The sequence below is a fragment of the Dendrobates tinctorius genome, unplaced genomic scaffold (genome assembly GCF_039654945.1).
Source record: "Dendrobates tinctorius isolate UK_male_01 unplaced genomic scaffold, ASM3965494v1 ptg000075l, whole genome shotgun sequence".
NCBI lineage: Eukaryota > Metazoa > Chordata > Amphibia > Anura > Dendrobatidae > Dendrobates > Dendrobates tinctorius.
This window is the reverse complement of record NW_027361743.1, coordinates 20,833,637-20,856,027: the sequence shown is the minus strand read 5'-3', so window position 1 is coordinate 20,856,027 and position 22,391 is coordinate 20,833,637. Positions and strand designations below refer to the sequence as shown.

The window sequence follows — 22,391 nt, the reverse complement described above, 5'->3', positions numbered from 1 at the left end:
CCGTCTCCGGGTTACCTTGCATGCTGTTTTACACTGCTAATGTTCATTCCCTCTCCCTGGGAACTGTCAGGCACACTTCGCCATTAGTCCCAGAGTCCAGACGTGCTGTCAAGCAGGAAGCCACACGAGACCTTCCAAACGGACCAATCGGGTCTCTGCATTCACCATATGTGACCAGACCTCAGGTACCTTATATGGTCCATAACCACACCCACAGGTGATCACATGGCTATGACCTCACCCAAGGTCCTATTGCACACAGCCACACACAGGCTTCCCTGACACACTATAACAGAACGTACTACTCAGCAGTACCTCTGCTGATCATTATGATCTTTCAGTATCCTACACCTATCAGGGCAATGGAAATGCTTATACGACTGTCCTGGGACACCCACACAGCGCCCCCTAGCGGACACAGCGGTCACTGCACCACAGTATGTATGTATGTATGTATGTATGTATGTATATATATATATATCACTAGGACTTCTCAGCTAAGACAAAGCCTAGATCCTCAGGCTACATTCACACCATGGGCATAGCCAGGATCAAACCTAGGGGGGGCAGAGCCTCATACTGTTCCGCAGAATCTCATACTGTTCTGCAGAATCTCATACTGCACACCCCTACACTTGAAAATAAAGCCTGCACCTTAAGAAGATGCGGTGATGAATGCAGTCTATTTATTCCAACTATCAATTGATGTTGATGTGTTACTGAAGGCGAGCAATGCCTGTCCTGGGCGTCCTTTTGTTCTGTTCGGTCAAAAATGACCGTTTTTGAACTTTGATATTTTTCAAAAAATTCCTTATGTGATTCTGAAACTTGTGGTTACTTCTATTTTCCTAATTTGAGGGGTTCTTTCTAAGGGTACTTTTTTTTTTTTTTTTGGGTTTAGTTTTTGCGTCACATTTTTTTTTACACTTGTACTGTTAATAAATAATAATCTTTATTTTTATATAGCGCTAACATATTCCGCAGCGCTTTACAGTTTGAACATATTATCATCACTCTCCCTGATGGGGCTCACAATCTAAATTCCCTATCAGTATGTCTTTGGAGTGTGGGAGGAAACCGGAGTGCCCGGAGGAAACCCACGCAAACACGGGGAGAACATACAAACTCCTTGCAGAAGTTGTCCTTGGTGGGATTCGAACCCAGGACTCCAGCGCTGCAAGGCTGCAGCGCTAACCACTGAGCCACCGTGCTGCCCTGTACTGTTCCTGTCAAAAATGAACGAATAGCATTTTATGCTAATTTCAGGCATTTTTTGAGTAAAACAAATGAGTTATAATTTCTTTTGAGACTACTTATTGCATCTACTATTGTTTATGAAGTAAACAGTTGCTTTAGGTGCAGATTTGCACATGCTTTCAGTACAAACCATATGCATTGGCTTTAAGTACAGTTCTGTGCATTTTTTTTTCTCTGTATGTTATTTACCCTGCTTTTCCTCTAAAAATAAATAAATTCAGTTTTGTATTTTTTGTATTTTTTTTTTTATTTTTACTATTTTTTTTCCAAAAAGTTTGCATGCATTTTATACTATAGTTTATTTTAGTTATAGTTAGTTATAGTAGTAGCAGTAGTTGTTGTTTTAGTTAGTTAAGTTCAAATTTGTAATTTCTGTGCAGAATTCAATAAGCCCTTGTAACCTTTATAAACACAAAATAAATTAAAAAAAATTGAGTTTTTTACGTATTATTTTTTTTTTTTTTTTATAATGACCAACCATGTTCACATACAGTATAATAATGCAACATGTATTCAAAAAATTTTTTTAAGTAGCTAAAACAGCATTTTAATAGGTCCGGTCAAAAATGACAGAAGCAGTACAAGTGTATAGTGGAAACGAACAGAACAGCAGGGTTTTAATTCATAGTTTTGATGCCTTCAGAGTGAATCTACAATTTTCATAGTCATGAAGATAACGAAAACTTTTTGAATGAGAAGGTGTGTCCAAACTTTTGGTCTGTACTATACACTGAGCTCATACACGGCCATCACTGAGCCCATGAAGGAGCTCATACGCGGCCATCGCGGAGCCCATGAAGGAGCTCATACGCGGCCATCGCGGAGCCCATGAAGGAGCTCATACGCGGCCATCGCGGAGCCCATGAAGGAGCTCATACGCGGCCATCGCGGAGCCCATGAAGGAGCTCATACGCGGCCATCGCTGAGCCCATGAAGGAGCTCATACGCGGCCATCGCTGAGCCCATGAAGGAGCTCATACGCGGCCATCGCTGAGCCCATGAAGGAGCTCATACGCGGCCATCGCTGAGCCCATGGAGGAGCTCATACGCGGCCATCGCTGAGCCCATGGAGGAGCTCATACGCGGCCATCGCTGAGCCCATGGAGGAGCTCATACGCGGCCATCGCTGAGCCCATGGAGGAGCTCATACGCGGCCATCGCTGAGCCCATGAAGGAGCTCATACGCGGCCATCGCTGAGCCCATGAAGGAGCTCATACGCGGCAATCGCTGAGCCCATGAAGGAGCTCATACGCGGCCATCGCTGAGCCCATGAAGGAGCTCATACGCGGCCATCGCTGAGCCCATGGAGGAGCTCATACGCGGCCATCGCTGAGCCCATGGAGGAGCTCATACGCGGCCATCGCTGAGCCCATGGAGGAGCTCATACGCGGCCATCGCTGAGCCCATGGAGGAGCTCATACGCGGCCATCGCTGAGCCCATGGAGGAGCTCATACGCGGCCATCGCTGAGCCCATGGAGGAGCTCATACGCGGCCATCGCGGAGCCCATGGAGGAGCTCATACGCGGCCATCGCGGAGCCCATGAAGGAGCTCATACGCGGCCATCGCGGAGCCCATGAAGGAGCTCATACGCGGCCATCGCTGAGCCCATGAAGGAGCTCATACGCGGCCATCGCTGAGCCCATGAAGGAGCTCATACGCGGCCATCGCTGAGCCCATGGAGGAGCTCATACGCGGCCATCGCTGAGCCCATGGAGGAGCTCATACGCGGCCATCGCTGAGCCCATGGAGGAGCTCATACGCGGCCATCGCTGAGCCCATGAAGGAGCTCATACTCGGCCATCGCTGAGCCCATGAAGGAGCTCATACGCGGCCATCGCTGAGCCCATGAATGAGCTCATACGCGGCCATCGCTGAGCCCATGGAGGAGCTCATACGCGGCCATCGCTGAGCCCATGGAGGAGCTCATACGCGGCCATCGCTGAGCCCATGGAGGAGCTCATACGCGGCCATCGCTGAGCCCATGGAGGAGCTCATACGCGGCCATCGCTGAGCCCATGGAGGAGCTCATACTCGGCCATCGCTGAGCCCATGGAGGAGCTCATACGCGGCCATCGCTGAGCCCATGGAGGAGCTCATACGCGGCCATCGCTGAGCCCATGGAGGAGCTCATACGCGGCCATCGCTGAGCCCATGGAGGAGCTCATACGCGGCCATCGCTGAGCCCATGGAGGAGCCCATCCCATACGCGGCCATCGCTGAGCCCATGGAGGAGCCCATCCCATACGCGGCCATCGCTGAGCCCATGGAGGAGCCCATCCCATACGCGGCCATCGCTGAGCCCATGGAGGAGCCCATCCCATACGCGGCCATCGCTGAGCCCATGGAGGAGCCCATCCCATACGCGGCCATCGCTGAGCCCATGGAGGAGCCCATCCCATACGCGGCCATCGCTGAGCCCATGAAGGAGCACATCCCATACGCGGCCATCGCTGAGCCCATGAAGGAGCGCATACACGGCCATCGCTGAGCCCATGAAGGAGCGCATACACGGCCATCACTGAGCCCATGAAGGAGCTCGTACGCAGCCATCACTGAGCACATGAAGGAGCGCATACACTGGGTAATTGTACATAGTGTTTGCCTTTTTAACGCTGCAGCTTCACAACCTTTCCGGAGCCCAGAGTTATTGCTCGGCCTCAGATGTATAACATTGGGAGGTATAGGGGATGAAGCAGAGGAGGTCGGAGGACATTACATAGAGACATGTATTGGTAATACTCTAAGATCTTTGATTTTTGTACCTGTAATTGAAAAAATATATATATTTTTTTGCCATTTGTTTTTCAGAATCTGGAATTCTTTTGTTTGTTTTTCATGCAAACTTCTTTGGTACGGAAGTTGTGGTTCGGCTCTGTGGGCCGTGCAGCGTCCAGGCTGTTGTGCTAAATGACAAATTCCAGCTCCCGGTGTTTCTGGTAGGTGAATGCTAAAAATCTAAGTCTGAATCGTATTCTGTATAGATGTCTGTCGGGGAGTTGTTGAGCGCGGGGATATAGTTTTCTGGAATTTGTGCAGAAATTTTCGTCCTCCTGTGAGGTCTGTGTTCCCTGCCCCCACACAGGTAGAACGTTATCAGTCTTTGTGCCCCTCTTTTGTGCCAAAAAATGTTCTAAATTTATCGCAATGTTCTGCAAACCTTCTCTGTGTTTGACACGTTGCTAACAATTGAGCATGTCAAAAGCAACGTGGCCAATCACTGACACAAATTTACTATAATGCCTGTCATGGAGTACATTGCAACTCAAAAACGGTACATCAGCCCGTTGCTGGCATAGATTGGGTTTTCTGGTGTATGGACAGATGCAAACCAAGTTTATTAATAAGCGACTGTCTCTTAATAAATTTGGCACATCCTGTGTTATCCGGCTTTTTGTTGAAGACCAGAGAAATTTATCCCAAAATGTGGTTGTCCACCTGAAGAGATACATGTGTATAGGAAAAGCTACTTGTGTAAGGCTGGTTTCACATTAGCGTTTTTGTGCCAAGCGCATCGTGCGCATCCATGCTCATGCGTACCTATGTTTAACATAGCGTACGCATGGTCTTGCGTTCGTCTGCGTTTTCGTGCGCATGCGTTTTTTCCAGGTGTGCGTCTAGACGCGCTGGACGCAACATGTTGCATTTTTTGGTCTGCCCAAAGGCATCAAAAAACACATGCGTACGCTTGCGCACGGAATGCATCAAAAGAAGTCCCAGAAGACTGGAGAAGAGCAAATGTTGTTCCTATCTTCAAAAAGGGGAAGAAGGTGGACCCAGGCAACTATAGGCCGGTGAGTCTGACTTCTATATCAGGAAAGATCTTTGAACAAATTATTAAACAACATGTATGTCAATACCTGGATAAGAATGAAGTGATTAAACAGAGTCAGCATGGGTTTGTAACTAATAAGTCATGTCAGACTAACTTAATTTCCTTCTATGACAGAATCACTGATTGGGTGGATCAGGGAAATGCTGTAGATATAGTATATCTTGACTTCAGCAAAGCATTTAACAAAGTATCTCACACAATCCTTATTGAAAAAATGGTTAAGTATGGAATGGACAAGGCAACTGTTAGGTGGATTCATAACTGGCTTAGTGATCGGACCCAAAGAGTGGTCGTAAATGGCTGCACATCCAGTTGGAAGAATGTCTCAAGTGGGGTACCACAGGGCTCTGTCCTGGGCCCTGTATTGTTCAACATCTTTATCAACGATTTAGATGAAGGAATTGAGGGTAAACTGATTAAATTTGGTGATGACACAAAGCTAGGAGGGATAGCTAATACTAGAGAAGAGAGAGAGAAGATTCAAAAAGATATAAATAAACTGGAGCAGTGGGCAGCAACTAACAATAGTTTTTAACGGGGAAAAATGCAAATTACTACATCTGGGCAATAAAAATGAAAAAAGCAAATACAGAATGGGAGGAATAGGGCTAAGCAACAGCACATGTGAAAAAGACTTGGGTATACTAATAGTTCACAGACTGAATATGTATCAACAGTGTGATGCAGCAGCAAAAAAGGCAAATGCAATTCTAGGATGTATTAACAGAAGCATACAGTCTAGATCACGTGAAGTCATTATTTCCCTCTACTCCTCTTTGGTCAGACCTCATCTGGAATACTGTGTCCAGTTTTGGGCGCCACATTTTAAAAAAGACATCAACGAACTGGAGCAAGTTCAGAAAAGAGCGACCAGAATGGTAACCGGTCTGCAAACCCTGTCTTAAGAGGAAAGGTTGCAGGATTTGGGAATGTTTAATTTGCAGAAGAGAAGACTGAGAGGAGACTTAATAGCTGTCTTCAAATATCTCAAGGGCTGTCACATTGTAGAAGGATCATCTTTATTCTCATTTGCACAAGGAAAGACTAGAAGCAATGGGATGAAACTGAATGCGAGGAGACACAGATTAGATATTAGAAAAAAATTTTTTTACTCTGAGGATGATCAATGAGTAGAACAGGCTGCCACAGGAGGTGGTGAGTTCTCCTTCAATAGAAGTCTTCAGAGGCTGGACAGACATCTGTCTGGGATGATTTGGTGAATCTTGCTTTGAGCAGGGGGTTGGACCAGATGGCCCAGGAGGTCCCTTCCAACTCTATGATTCTAAAACAACGCATTAGTCTATGGGAACACAGGCGTACGCATGAACATGCGTACGCCTGCGTTTGCGTACGCATGCGTTTTAAGAGTAAACATGTCTAGCCACTGGTTTCCCATTGGTGGAGTCTGTTTCAAGGATTTTTCAAGGATTTTCGTCTTGTGAAATATGACACCTAGAAAACGCATGCGCATAAAAAACGTAAACGCATGCGCGGTTTTGCATGCGTTTCTACTTGCGCACAAAGACGCAAATGTGAAACTAGCCTAAGGACATTTGAACTCGCCGCAACATATTTCCATAGCTCCCTATGGAAAATTCTACATGAAATCCTAGAAAATTATATACAGTGCCTACAAGTAGTATTCAACCCCCTGCAGATTTACCAGGTTTGATAAGATGCAAATAAGTTAGAGCCTTCAAACTTCACACAAGAGCAGGATTTATTAACAGATGCATAAATCTTACAAACCAAAAAGTTATGTTGCTCAGTTAAATTTTAAGAAATTTTAAACATACAAGTGTGGGTCAATTATTATTCAACCCCTAGGTTTAATATTTTGTGGAATAACCCTTGTTTGCAATTACAGCTAATAATCGTCTTTTATAAGACCTGATCAGGCCGGCACAGGTCTCTGGAGTTATCTTGGCCCACTCCTCCATGCAGATCTTCTCCAAGTTACCTAGGTTCTTTGGGTGTCTCATGTGGACTTTAATCTTGAGCTCCTTCCACAAGTTTTCAATTGGGTTAAGGTCAGGAGACTGACTAGGCCACTCCAACACCTTGATTTTTTGCCTCTTGAACCAGGCCTTGGTTTTCTTGGCTGTGTGCTTTGGGTTGTTGTCTTGTTGGAAGATGAAATGACGACCCATCTTAAGATCCTTGATGGAGGAGCGGAGGTTCTTGGCCAAAATCTCCAGGTAGGCCGTGCTATCCATCTTCCCATGGATGCGGACCAGATGGCCAGGCCCCTTGGCTGAGAAACAGCCCCACAGCATGATGCTGCCACCACCATGCTTGACTGTAGGGATGGTATTCTTGGGGTCGTATGCAGTGCCATCCAGTCTCCAAACGTCACGTGTGTGGTTGGCACCAAAGATCTCGATCTTGGTCTCATCAGACCAGAGAACCTTAAACCAGTCTGTCTCAGAGTCCTCCAAGTAATCATGAGCAAACTGTAGACGAGCCTTGACATGACACTTTGAAAGTAAAGGTACCTTACGGGCTCGTCTGGAACGGAGACCATTGCGGTGGAGTACGTTACTTATGGTATTGACTGAAACCAATGTCCCCACTGCCATGAGATCTTCCCGGAGCTCCTTCCTTGTTGTCCTTGGGTTAGCCTTGACTCTTCGGACAAGCCTGGCCTCGGCACGGGAGGAAACTTTCAAAGGCTGTCCAGGCCGTGGAAGGCTAACAGTAGTTCCATAAGCCTTCCACTTCCGGATGATGCTCCCAACAGTGGAGACAGGTAGGCCCAACTCCTTGGAAAGGGTTTTGTACCCCTTGCCAGCCTTGTGACCCTCCATGATCTTGTCTCTGATGGCCTTGGAATGCACCTTTGTCTTTCCCATGTTGACCATGTATGAGTGCTGTTCACAAGTTTGGGGAGGGTCTTAAATAGTCAGAAAAGGCTGGAAAAAGAGATAATTAATCCAAACATGTGAAGCTCATTGTTCTTTTTGCCTGAAATACTTCTTAATACTTTAGGGGAACCAAACAGAATTCTGGTGGTTTGAGGGGTTGAATAATAAATGACCCTCTGAATAAACTTTTCACAATTTAAAAAAAAATTAAACAAAGAAATAACATTCTTTTTTGCTGCAGTGCATTTCACACTTCCAGGCTGAGCTACAGTCCAAATGTCACAATGCCAAGTTAATTCCGAATGTGTAAACCTGCTAAATCTGCAGGGGGTTGAATACTACTTGTAGGCACTGTATCCCAGAACTCACGGGCCGCCTTCAGATTAGCATAGTAGCGCTGCCTGATGTCGTCTTTTTTTTTTGTTTTCTAGGATGCAAACTTTATTTATTCCTTCAGCCCTGTGCCTGGAGCTAATAAGCTTTTTATAAGACTATCTGAGGTCCCCGCTGCAAAGGTAAGTTGCTGCCGCATGATATTTTGGGTAATATTTAGCAACAGCATCATTGAGTTTCTCATTTTCTGTATCTGAGCAGTGGTTGTGCAGTAGTGTACTGCCCATTTTATGAGTCTCTAACTTGTCTAATAAAATGTAAAACTTTTTGACTCCGGTATCTTTGCCGCTTCCTTTATCTAAGCGCTTTGTCTCTTCCCTCTTCCTCTTTTATGACATATGAGCGCTGCAGTCTATCGGCGGCTGATGAGCTGCAGCACTCATAACAACATAAACTTGTCATGACGTCGCTGGGTTGGGGGAACAGCGCTCGGGTAAAGGGGACCGGCGCCGATTCGGGAAGCAAGGAGGGGTTTAATTTTCTAGGCAAATTGGGGACTTTGAAAAGGAGCTCTCCAGTGATGTACAACGCCGATTAAGTGCATATTTAACTGAATGTTCTCCTTTAAGCAGTTAGTGTATATAGTCAGAATTTGTAGCGAACAGGGAAACTGGTTTCCTACTCTTTTGAAAACCGTTATAATGGCTGTTTGCGAAAGGAGAGCGCTGTTCTTGGGGAAAAGATCTAGGAAATACCTTTAGGACTGCCTAGAAATGTGATGGGGTTTTCCGCTACCTACCAACCACCATTGAGTTTTCCCCTAACGTTCTGATATTTAATCATTGATACTTGGACAACCCCTTCTTAAAGGGGTTGTCTAGGTTCGAGGCTAAAATCTGCGATCACTCTGACTGTAGACTTGTGAATCCTCACAGCACACACACTAGACGTTCACGGCCTCCCTCAATACAAGTGAATTGAGCGAGGTCGTGCTTGTCTAGACGGATTGTGGCCAAAAGGATGTAAACTTCATACAGCAGTCACTTGACTGCCAGCACCTAGCAGTGGAGAATCCTGACAGCTCGCAATGTTCAAGCTGTGAAGAGTCACAAGTCTGCAGTCACAGAGGGTGAATACAGAATTTATCCACAAGCCCGGACAAGTCCTTTGAAATACCGTATTTCCCTGTTATGAAAAAAAACCCCCTCTGTATATCGCATTGCATTCCCGGTACAGATCCGCGCTGGACACTAATGATCCTTTTTTCTTTTAGGTGAAGCTGCTGGTTTGCGCATACAGAGTACAGCCCCATTAACTGAAGACCCTTGGAAGTGTCTCCAGCTTATTGACTGCACCTTTCTGTCAGCTAATAATATAAAGGGATGTGTCCGCAGGACTGCCCACCCTCGTGTTTTACCAGTAGTACCATGTACAGTAGGATATTTTATGTTCCAGTCCGTCCTTTCACCGTTTCTGTGCTGTGCTGCCGGAGTTCACGTTTCTTTTGATATTGTGCATCAGTACGGAGGTCCCTGGACCACAAACATCTGCTCCAATCAACTGAACATCTTTTATGTGTTGGATTATTCTATATATTTTTATTCAGTCCCCGTCCGATATTGTGGATTCTGCATTCTCCCTTTTATCTCTTTCTGAATTGGAGTTCTGGTGTTTTCGTACAATCGGATCACTGCAAGTCAAGTGGTCTGTGCTGAACATCCTCTGTGCTGCTGAATAGTCGGTTACAACTTCCCACAGACTGATGTCACGCATGGACTCAGAATGCCCGGACATTGCAGGCTGTGTAACAAAGGACGGTCGTCTGCTGCTCCGCCAGTAAGAGGACGTGTACATATATAAAGATGAGCTCTCATCTTGGCCCCTCGCCACATCTACTGTCAGTATATTTCCACAATGTGGAATATTGCATTATAGTGTATTTTGCAGCCTCCTATCTGATATAATATAGAGGATGATATTTAATGTTAGATGCTTTAATCCAGTAAATGTTTTTTTAAAACTGCTAATCCCTTAGCTTGTGACGTTACTAACGAAAAAACAACTTTACAAGGAGATGGGGAGCCTCATAAGACTGACTCCAAGATGGCATGAAAATGTCAACTGTATCCGCACCAAGACATTGTCTATTGTATTTCTGATTTAAGGGTCCTATGGGTACAAGATACAAGTCTAGCATTTCAGTGGATTTATTTTCCCTCCAAATATTGCACTATATGTCAAATATTCTATTTGAGGTCAAGCCGATGGATCCGGGGTCTCCCAGGTCGCCCTAGTGGATATCAGCAGTATATATTTTTGTATGATAGGAAATTGGCCTACATATTGTGTGTTGGTACAGTGCTTTTGAAAGACCTGTAAGAATGCATGATCATGCTCCAATTTTTATTAAATTACAAGAGAAAAAAAAAAACTTGTCTCTGCTTTTGAGGAACAGAAATAATGATCTTGGGTTTGTTCGCTTTCCCTAGGAGATGGAGCTCCTTAACTAAACCAGTTTTAACTTTTACAATGTGTTTTTTTTTTTTTTTTTTTCCTCCCCATATTTAAAGAGAACCATTCACCAAGTTTTCCATGTTGTGTTGGACACATAATAGTGGCGGCAGAGTGAGAAAAGCTTTTTTTCTTCCATCGCTTCATTGGGGGACACAGGAAACCATGGGTGTATGCTGCTGCCACTTAGGAGGCTGACAACTGTGCCAAAAAATTAGCTCCTTAGTAGTGTACACCCACCGACCGGAGCTAAGCAGGTCAGTTTTACTAGACTCATATCTACCTCAGTTTTTTTTTGTTTTTCCCTATTTTTTAGATGGATCTTCTACCTCTGGAGGGATACAGTGTGAACAGTCACAGTACTCCCACGTACGGACAGAACGTGGCATGTACTGCCAACCCGTTTCCTCATATGTCTATCCGGCAGAACCCCCCTAACACATGAAGAGTGTTTAGGTGATCTAAATATCGGTGCTGCCCCCCTCCCCTCTCCTGCTCACTCGCCCACCAGAGCCTAACTGTTTCAGGAGGCATGGATGTCCCTCAACCCCAAGAGGTTTGGGCGCCTACGGTTGATCCTGACATTGCCAGTGATGGAGAGGTACATGCTGAGAAGATCAAGATGGAGAAAAGGATAAAGAAAGAAAAAGTGGATGAAGGAAGATGGAATTCAAGCATGAGGTTTTTGGTCACCCACCCCCTCCTTCTTTCACCTAAGGATTACATTAGACCTTTTTGATTTATATGCCTCTGGGTGGGGGGTTTACAGAAAGAATGGGTACCTCCATGGTTTAGAATAAACTTGTGTTGGGGGGTTTACATTACTCAAGATAGGTGGGCAGAGAGTCTTTTTTTTTTTTTTTTGTTTTTTTTGTGTGTGTTATTCCCGAGTTTGATTAGATCTTTTGGTCCATATGTCCCTGTATGGGTTTTTCATGAGCAGGAGTGGTGGGCACAACAGGTTCCTTTTTGCAGAATTTCTTAGCCTCCTTGCCCCACCCTCCTGTCTCGCTGGCCTCCTCTTCTACTTTAGTCCCCGGCTTCTGTGCGGCCTTGTCGCAACGGATAGCTCCGCGCCCCGCCCCACCCCCTTCCTGGTTTTTTTTCCCCCGCCCGTCGCAGGCACGCCCCCTCTTCCGCCTTTGGGCGGAAGCTGCTTTGTCTTTTTCAAAGAAGGCCCTTCCCTTCCTCCCTATGATTGCCATTCTCCGGCATCTGGAACCGGAAGGTGGCGTTTTCTCTCCAGTCAACACAGGAACTGCAATCCCTCTACAGCCCCTCTCCTGACGTTGGCATTCCACCGCTCTAGGAGAAGAGTTTCACTGCACCTGGTACTCTACTATTGCTGAGTTTGGGACCAACTCCCAGGGGAGTAAAAGGCTCCGTATCCCCCACCAGTCTCCCTCTGCTTTTCAGAGCCCGGCTGCTCTGTCCTCCAGAGAGATGACAGGACAGGTCATTCTTCAAGGACACCGTCAGATGAAAGAGACTGTTATCTGTGTGATGCTGTCGGGTATGCCAGACCTTTACTGCAGCTCTGAAATATTCTCTCCTATACACTTTTCTCCCGGGTTCTGTCCATGGTGAGTCAGTCGCAGGATACTGAGAGCCTTTTGCAGCAGGGCTCCTTCATCTATCTAGGATTCCACCTACCAGGTACATTACAGTTGATAGTAGCAGCTTTATTCGGTCGTCCATGACAGCACCACCTGAGAGAGGGGATCCGCCCTTCAGGAACAGGAAACCTACAGCTACAAAAGGGCGGCACCTCTCCCACGCATCAGTTGGTTTCCTGTTCCTAGAGGACAGGAATTCCTACAGATCGTCTGTCATGGATCGTCAAGGGAATTCCCAGGCCGGCTGACCGACTCAGGTAGCGGCGGGATCTCCTTCCTCGGTCAGTGCGGGGTCCCTGGAAGCGCCACGGTGGGGCCGGGTAAGTCTCCACGGCAGTGTGCGGAACAGGTGGAGCAAGGGGTCTGGAGGACAGCATCGGCGGTATGTATTTCCTGGGCCCTTCCTGGTGCGCCCCCCCTTTCCCTGGGGCCCGGTCTTCATTTTTCAGCCCCGTCCTGCATTGACGCCCGGTCAGCAGCGCAGGTCGGCGCACGGGGGCCTGGAGGCATACCGTGCCGGCTCCCTGTTGCGCGCCCCCGCCGTCTCAGTTTGGGCGGCTGAGGGGGCGGGCTGGGAACGCCGAAACCGGAAGTCGAGTGCCGGCCGGCTTTCTGTATGTGCCACAAGAGAGCAGTTGTCCGGGGTCGCATATAGCGACCGGGGGGTGGAGGTAGGGTCCCAGGTGGGAGGTGCCCTGGCCAGAACCTTGCTGACCCGGATATCAGGAGGTAATATAAGGCAGGCTGGGACACTGCTGGGGTGCTTCCGAAGACCCATTGCAGCAATGGATACGACGGAAGCCCCCATAGACCAGAGCGGGCAGAGCCGCAGAAGTTCCTTCAGGCTGAAGGATCCCCCTGCCTCCCTCCGTGATCCGGTACCTGCTTCAACTGCATGGGTAAGAGATCTCCGTGCAAGTACCCTGATCCAGGGGAAGAAAAGTTTGGGTAAACAAGCACAGGGAGTGTGCCCTCTGTAGTTGCCCCTTGCCAGATGCCCACCCTAAAAAGTTGTCAGTCATGCGTGCGACAGATGGTAGGGGTTAAAAAGGGAACCATAGTCCATGGCTAGATTGACAGGCCCTTACACTCTCCCCCGTTTACACAGGTAGCAGAAGAGACGCCTGACTTCACCACAAGCCTGAGAGAATCAGGACAGAGATGAAAGCCCTATCACAAGGGGAATCTTCTAGGAAAAGAAAGGCTAGTTTTTCGGGTTCAGAGTCCTCGGTCACCCATAGGAAGGACGAGAACTCCTCAGAGTCCCCTGCCTCCTCTTCATCTTCTTCGGAGTAAGACTCTAGCGGTTTCTGCTTCCCCCTAGACGAAATGGATAGGTTAGTCAAAGCAGTAAGGTCCACCATGGGGGTAGCGGACACGAAACCAGAACTCTCTGCACAGGATATGATGTTCGGTGGTCTAGATCCAAGGGCCTTCCCGCTAAATAACAAAGTCCAGAGCCTGATAGAGAATGGAAAAGGCCTGAAAAGAGGGGCACCTTACCACTGGCCTTTAAGCGGTGGTACCCCTTTGATGACCCAGGGGTAAGCAGATGGGACAAGGCCCCTAAGCTCGACGCAGCCGTAGCCAAGGCATCCAAAAAATCCTCCATACCGTTTGACGACATGGCCTCCCTAAAAGATCCGTTAGATAAAAGAAAAGCGAATTCATTTCTAAAAGGAACATGGTAGATGTCAGCTGGCGCTCTAAGACCAGCGGTAGCCGCCACATGCACAGCCAGATCCATGATGGTCTGGCTGTATCAACTGGATTCTCAGCTGAAAGACGGAGCCTCGAGAGCATCCATCCGGAAGACAATGCCGATCATTCAAAACGCCGCTGCCTTTTTAGCTGATGCTTCGGCTGATTCGGCAAGGATGGCGGCCAGGACTGCATGATTATCAAATGCAGCTCGAAGGGCTCTCTTGTTGAAATGTTGGCCGGGAGATATCCAGGCCAGGTCCCGTCTCTGTTCCATTCCGTGTGAGGGGGAATTTCTATTCGGTCCCGTGCTGGACGAACTTTTAGAAAAGCCAGGGATGATAAAAAGAAATTCCCCAGTCTGCCGAATCCTTCTTATAGACGTCCCTTTACCAAGAAGGGATATTTCCGTAGAAGGCCGTCCAGGGATCAAGGCAGATGGGAGGAAAAATGAAGGAAAGGTACAGGATTTATGTTTGGAGGAGGGGGGCGCCAGGAAGGGCCAGCGCGTGAAGCTAAAAAGCCACCCCAATGACTAGTGGCTCTGGTAGGAGGGAGACTAGCTGCCTTCTACCTGGCCTGGTCGCTAATTTCTAGTAGCAACTGTATCCTGGGGTTGATAGCCTCGGGACTACGGCTAGAATTTTCCTGTGTCCCCCAAAACAGATTTAAGGTTACCCCACTTAGGTCTTCCCCATCAGAACAAGCTGCCCTGGAGGCCGACGTTCATGATCTATGCCGCAAGAAGGTCCTAACAGAGGTGCCGGAGGCAGAGAGGGGAAGAGGTTTCTACTCCCCTCTGTTGCTAGTCCATAAGCCAGACGGCTCCTTCTGGATTATAATAAATCTTAAAGCCCTTAACAAATTTCTGGTCATACGTCCGTTCAAAATGGAAACAATTCCACAATAACATTGTTTGAAAATTGCTTTATGGTGATGTTAGATTTAAAAGATGCCTACTACCATATACCTATTCATGCAGCCCATCAGCGTTTCCTCAGAGTGGCGGTTCAGTTAGATGGGTCAGTTCAACATTTCCAATATGGGGCCCTCCCCTTTTGGGGTTGCAGTCACAACTTTAGTAAATACCCGTGGAGTATCAGAGGTTATGGTCCATCTATGTGAATCAGACATTCTAGTGGTCCCCTACCTGGATGACTTCCTCATTATAGGCAAATCGGCGGAACATTGTTCGGAGCAGTTACAAAGGGCAATGTCTGCCCTAGAACGGTTGGGATGGCTACTTAACATCAAAAAATCTCGGTTGCAGCCAACGAAAGTCCAGCAATTCTTAGGCCTATTCTTAGATTCTGAGAAGCAGGAATGCCGTCTGCCTCCTGAGAAGTTAGTTCGCCTACACTATCAGGTCCTGAACGCTTTCAATAACCCCACCATGTCCCTCAGGAAAGCCATGTCCCTTCTGGGCTCTCTCTCGTCCTGCATCCCCGCGGTCCGGTGGGCCCAGTTTCACACAAGGAAATTACAGGGCGAGGTGTTATTACATCAAAGAATCCTTGGAGGTTAGCTGGAGGGCCAGCTAACTTTGTCCCGGAACACGAGAGAGTCCCTAGAGTGGTTGTTAGAGAGGAATAACTTACCCAGAGCGGTGCCCTGGGAGTATAACATAACCCGCATAGTCACCACAGACGCAAGCCCTTCCGGCTGGGGGGCTCATATGGGTGAGATTTTAGTCCAGGGCCTGTGGGAGCATCAGGTAGAAATGTAGTCTAACCTAAATGAATTGACAGCGGTGGAGCAGGCAGCTAAAAAGCTCCTTCTGTCTCTACAGGGTCATCACGTGCGAGTGTTCTCCGACAATCAGGTCACCGTGACGTATATCAATCACCAAGGCGGGACTCTTTCCAGACCCCTGATGAATGTAGCAGAGCGCTTCTTCCAACTAGCAGAGCAGCATTTTCTATCTTTAACAGCTCTACATATAAAAGGGAAAGAAAACGCCACAGCAGATTTCTTAAGCCGCAATCTGCTAAAACAAGGGGAATGGTCCCCAAAAACCTCCATCTTCGACCTTATTGTACAAAAGTGGGGGCAACCAGAGGTAGATCTCTTCGTCACCAAGGAAAACAGGAAAGTGAGACAATTCTGCTCACTAAATCCCAGAGAAGACCCTCTGGCGGTAGACGCTTTTCTGATAAAGTGGGACTTCAGGATGGCTTATGCCTTCCCTCCCCTATCTCTACTACCCCTGGTGGTGATGAGGAAAATCAGGAAAGACAGGGCAAGGATTATAGTGATCACTCCGTTTTGGCCCAGGAGGGCATGGTTCTCATGCCTCAGGGCCATTTCTGTGTCTGATCCTTGGGTACTGCCGGACATCCCAGATCTCCTATCCCAGGGCCCAGTTTACCATCCTCAGGTGGCTGGCCTACATCTGACGGTGTGGATTTTGAATGGTCACTACTAGAGTTGAGCGAAACAGGTCGAAAAATTTCAAAAGTCGCCGACTTTTGTCAAGTCGGGTTTCATGAAACGAAACCCGACCATAGGATGAGGTCGGCCACGAGGTCGGCGACTTACGCGCCAAAGTCGCGTTTCAAAAGTTTGTTTTGCGCTCTTTTACAGCCAATCAGGATCCACGGACACTGTGGGCAACGTGATGACATAGGCAGGGGTCACCACCATCTTTCAGAAGGGCATGCAAGTGATTGGCTTGCTTTGGTGGGCGTCACAGGGGGTATAAAAGGGCGTGCACGCCGACCGCCATCTTACTTCTGCCGATCTCAGTAGAGGGAGAGGTTGCTGCTGATTCTGTAGGGAGAGCGTTAGGCAGGGAAGAAGACAAAAAAACTGCTTCTGCTGCTAGCGATTTGGCCTGCACAACACACAAGTCACTGTGTGTGCAGTGCAAGGGGAGGCTATATTGTGGTGTATCAGTGGTGTTGGTTGTTGGGCTGCCTTTTAAGGCTTCCTGACAGGCTGGCATTGCTGTTTACCCACTGCTCCGCAAACTGCTTTTTTAAAAGCAATCCAATCTCCCTTATCCTGTAGTCACTTTGGTCACAGCTGTGCCATCGAGCCTGTCACATAGCGCTCAGATATTCATTGGGCCTCACACAATCCACAAGTGTCCAGTGTCCAAAAGTGTGCGCAGAGATTCAAAATCTCCCTTATCCTCTCGTCACTTTGGTCACAGCTGTGCCATCGAGCCTGTCACATAGCGCTCAGATATTCATTGGGCCTCACACAATCCACAAGTGTCCAGTGTCCAAAAGTGTGTGCAGAGATTCAAAATCTCCCTTATCCTCTCGTCACTTTGGTCACAGCTGTGCCATCGAGCCTGTCACATAGCGCTCAGATATTCATTGGGCCTCACACAATCCACAAGTGTCCAGTGTCCAAAAGTGTGTGCAGAGATTCAAAATCTCCCTTATCCTCTCGTCACTTTGGTCACAGCTGTGCCATCGAGCCTGTCACATAGCGCTCAGATATTCATTGGGCCTCACACAATCCAAAAGTGTCCAGTGTCCACAAGTGTCTGCAGAAATTCAAAATCTCCCCTGTCCTATAGACACCTTGTACCTTGTTTTACATTACTATATAGTTTGTTGGATTTTGTCTACATTTCTACCAAAAATGAGGAAGGCTGGTGGAAGAGGCCGTGGAATTGGGCGGGGGTTGGCAGCTGGTAATGATGGTGTTGGTGGTGGATCTGATGGTAGTGGCAAGAGCAAAATAGGACCGAATGCAGGAGGTGTTGAGCCTGCGTCATCGTCTGGCTACATAAGGCCTCGAACGCTTAGTTTTCTAGGAGTTGGCAAACCGCTTTTAAAGCCAGAGCATCAGGAAAAAGTTTTGTCTTACATTGCTGACTCAGCCTCCAGCTCTATCGCCTCCTCTTCTTCAGTTGTAAAAAGTAAAAGCACTGAGTCGTCATTGGAGGCTCATGTTCATGAACCACACCTTTCCTTGTGTCCTTCACCCTAACCAAGATTGAAGGATGACGCAGGCCATACTACTGATTACTCCATGGAGCTGTTTTCACATACCATGCCTGGATTATCAAGTCAAATGGTGAATTACCCAGGCCAAGATGAATCTGACATAGAGTGCACTGATGCACAGCCGCTGATGGATGATTCTGCTGGTACATTCACTCAGAGCACTACATTGTCCTCGCAGTGTACAGAGCCAGATTCTGACCCTGATGAGACTCAGGTGCCCCTTCCCGCACACTATACCACCATACACGGTGACACAGAGGAAGGTGCACATGACATAGAAGAGGAGGTGATGGATGACCCAGTTGTTGACCCAGATTGGCATCTATTGGGGGAAGAGGGTGCTGCTTCCAATAGCTCAGATGAGGAGCATCCACAGCAGACATCGACATCGCAACAGCTGTTATCTGGCAGGCCCGGAGCACTCCAAAGACAGGTTCCAAACATCAAAAGAGTTGCTGGACAGCTTGTCCAGAGGGTCAAAAGATCACAGCGTGCTAGGCCGCAAAATGTCTGCCAAAGTAGGAAGAGTGCAGTGTGGCACTTTTTTGAACAAAATCCTCATGATCAGGCCAAGGTTATCTGTAAGAAGTGCGCAAAGACCTTTAGCCGAGGGAAAAATCTGAAAAATTTGAATACCAGTTGCATGCTTAGACATTTAACCAGCATGCACTTGCAAGCGTGGACACACCAAACCTCAAGTGCCACATGTGCAACTGATCACAACGAAGGTAGTCAGCAACGCTACATTGTTTCCCCCACTGTAAGCCCACCGGTTAGCACAGCAGCAAATGTTGAGGTGTCGTTGCAAGGCCACAGCAGTCAGGGAATCCCACTGTTATATCAACGAAAGACTGATTCTAGGCCATCAGAAAGAACACCAACTCCATCACCATCATCAACCCTCTCTCAGTCCGCCCTGTCCACCGCTACTTCCACCATATGCAGCTCTCAAGTCCAGCTCACCCTCCCAGACACTATGAGTAGGTCAAGAAAGTACTCAGTCTCTCATCCGCGTACACTGGGTTTGAACGCCCACATTGCCAAACTAATCTCGTTTGAGATGATGCCCTTTCGGTTGGTGGAAAGCGCAGCTTTCCGCGAACTCATGGCCTATGCAGTACCACGCTATGACCTACCCAGTCGCCTCTTCTCTCGCAAAGCCATCCCAGCCCTCCACCATCATGTGAAAGACCGCATTGTCCATGCACTCAAGCAGTCAGTGAGCGGAAAGGTGCACCTCACAACTGATGCATGGTCCAGTCGGCATGGCCAGGGCCGTTACGTGTCCATCACTGCGCACTGGGTTAATGTGGTGGATGCAGGGTCCACAGGGGACAGCGGTGGTGGGACAGTGCTGCCTAGCCCACGGTATAGGAAACAGTTGGCTGTAGGCGTTCGACCCTCCTCCTCCTCCAGAAGCGAAAGCTCGTCCACAGAGCGCAGTCGTACGAGCACTCCATCTGCAGCTGCCACTGTTGCACACGATGTGTCCCCCTATCGAGCAGCTAGTGGAAAGCGTCAGCAGGCTGTGTTGCAGATGATGTGTTTGGGCGACAGACACACCGCCGAGGTGCTGGCCGAGTACTTGAAGCGACAAACTGAGTCATGGCTGGGCAGTGTACATCCTGAGGCAGGCAAGGTAGTTAGTGATAACGGCCGGAATTGAATTTTGTGGCAGCAATAGCCCTTTCAAAACTCAGACACATACCTTGCTTGGCTCACACCTTGAACCTGGTGGTGCAGTGCTTCCTCAAAAATTATCCGGAGTTAACAGCCCTGCTCCAGAAGGTGCGCGCACATCCGCCGGTCGCCTGTACACTCCGTTCGTATGCAGAAGCTGCAGCGATTGCTCCACCTTCCCAACCACCGCCTCATTATCGACATTGCAACAAGGTGGAACTCCACCCTGCACATGGTGGAGCGGCTGTGCGAGCAGAGGCAGGCCATAATGCATTTGTGGGAGGATACACGGCCAGGCACTTTGAGAGCAGACATGGAGTTGACAGGTGTGCAGTGGTCGAAGCTGAAAGACCTCTGTAAAGTCCTTCAGTGTTTTGAGGAATGCACACGGCTGGTAAGCGCAGACGACGCCATCCTAAGCATGAGCATCCCACTTATGCGTCTGCTCATGCAAACTTTGACGCACCTTAAGGAGCAGGCGTCTGCAGCCAATGTTGATGAGGAGGAAGAGGAGGAGGGAATCCTTGATGACATTCAGCCATTGTCTGCTCAGGGACCTCTCCTGGACGAGGTGGAGGAAGAAGAGGAGGAGGAGGATGATGGGGATGATTACTTAGGGGAGGAGGATGCATCTCGTGGGGCAAGTGAAAATGTTGGCGTGGCAAGGTCTGGTACAGGGTTTGTGCGTGACTGGAGGGATGTGGATTTGCCAGAAAGTGCTCCTCCACCCAGCACTCGCAGTGCATCTTTGACACCGGGAACATTGGCCCACATGTCAGATTATGCCTTGCAGATCCTAAAAAGGGACCCCCGCATTGCCAAAATGATGAACGATGACGACTACTGGTTGGCCAGCATCCTGGATCCACGCTATAAAGGCAAATTACAAAACATCATGCCACAGGAGAACCTTGACCTAATAAACAAGCAACTCTGGTAAATCGGTTGCTTGAGGCATTCCCAGCACACAGCAGCGGTGATGGTTCTCACACGAGCCGTACGGGCCAGGGGCAGCTTGGCAGAGGTGTTCGTGGTGCACACAGCAGAAGTGGCGTTGGAGACAGGGGTTTCATGACAATGTTGTGGACTGATTTTTCAAATACCGCTCACACAACTGGTAATACTGCATCGATGGAAAGTGACAGTAGACAGCAGTTGTCAACTATGGTAACAAACTACTTTTCCTCCCATATCAATGTTCTCCCACACAGGTCATTCCCCTTTGACTATTGGGCCGCTAAACTGGACACCTGGCCTGAATTGGCCCAATATGCCTTACAGGAGCTCGCTTGCCCAGCTGCAAGTGTGCTATCGGAAAGAGTCTTCAGTGCAGCTGGATCAATCCTGACAGAAAAAAGGACCCGTCTGTCAACCCAAAATGTGGATGATCTAACCTTCATTAAAATGAACCATGCATGGGTTTCCAAGGATTTTGCCCCACCTTCCCCTGATGACACATAGGGTGACAGAAAAATGGCTTGCTTTGGTCCACCTCTTCCTGGGACTTCACCTATTTCGCCTTTTGCATCAGCTGAATGTCCAACATCAACATATGCCACTTTCTAAAACTCCCTAACTGTGCTGCCTCCCCCCCCATGGCCGGGGTCACCACCTAGCGCACGACACCGTGCGAGTGCCGTTGCCCTGGACAGGTGGGTAGGCCGACTCTTGGGCGTGGGCACTGGCACAGGATCCCTCATAGTGCAATCAAGTGTCTCTGACGGTGGTGGTGCACACCCGCCGTCAGACACACCGCTGTACTATGAGGGGCCCAGTGCCAGTACCGACGCCCACGAGTGGGCCCCCCTTGCTTGGGCAGGGCCCCAGCATTTGCAATCTTTACCTCTCCCTGCTCCTCCGCTGTGTAATCTGGGCCGTCAAATCCATACTGTGCCTGACACCGTCTGAGCCTGCCTCCTGAGACATATATTTTGAATGTGTACGCTATCCATACATGTTATCCGGGGAAACGTTACCCTTTCAAACCTTTGTGCAATCACGTGCAATCCATACTGGGCCTGACACCATCTGAGCCTGCCTCCTGAGACATATATTTTGAATGTGTACGCTATCCATACATGTTATCTGGGGATACGGTACCCTTTCTAACCTTTGTGCAATCACGTGCAATCCATACTGGGCCTAACACCGTCTGAGCCTGCCTCCTGATGTATAGACATATATTTTGAATGTGTACACTAGCCATACATGTTTTCTGGGGATACGGTACCCTTTCTCACCTTTGTGCAATCACGTGCAATCCATACTGGGCCTAACACCGTCTGAGAATGATAGATGGGGCCCACCATACACTGGAACATTCCAAAGGTGGACATCAGACACTGGAGCAGCATTTACAGGGCCCATTATACACTAGAGCTATAGAAATGGGGCCCATTATGTTTGGAGCATTATTTGGGCCCATAAGACAGTAGAGCTTCATCCATGGGGACCAACATATACTGTAGCATTATGTGGAGCTCATCATATACTGTTTCAAACATTATATGGGACCAATGATTCTGTATGGAGAAATAGATGGGCCACGTCATGAGATGTAAAAAGTGAGGTATTTTTCATTGTACTATACCGCTATTTAACTGCCGTATCGGAGCATGATGAGTTGTGGTAT

The 22,391-nt window shown here is 48.3% G+C and overlaps 1 protein-coding gene across 1 annotated transcript in view; it reads left to right on the top strand.

Moving 5' to 3' along the window:
• Positions 1-10,316, top strand: part of MPHOSPH8 (M-phase phosphoprotein 8) — a 67,138-nt gene extending 56,822 nt beyond the window's left edge. The window contains exons 12-14 of the mRNA XM_073583069.1: positions 4,069-4,196; positions 8,388-8,471; positions 9,563-10,316. Of these exons, the coding sequence (XP_073439170.1) occupies positions 4,069-4,196; positions 8,388-8,471; positions 9,563-9,604 (254 nt within the window). The 3' untranslated portion in view covers positions 9,605-10,316. The remainder of the gene's footprint in view (positions 1-4,068; positions 4,197-8,387; positions 8,472-9,562) is intronic.
• The last annotated feature ends 12,075 nt before the right edge of the window (positions 10,317-22,391 follow it).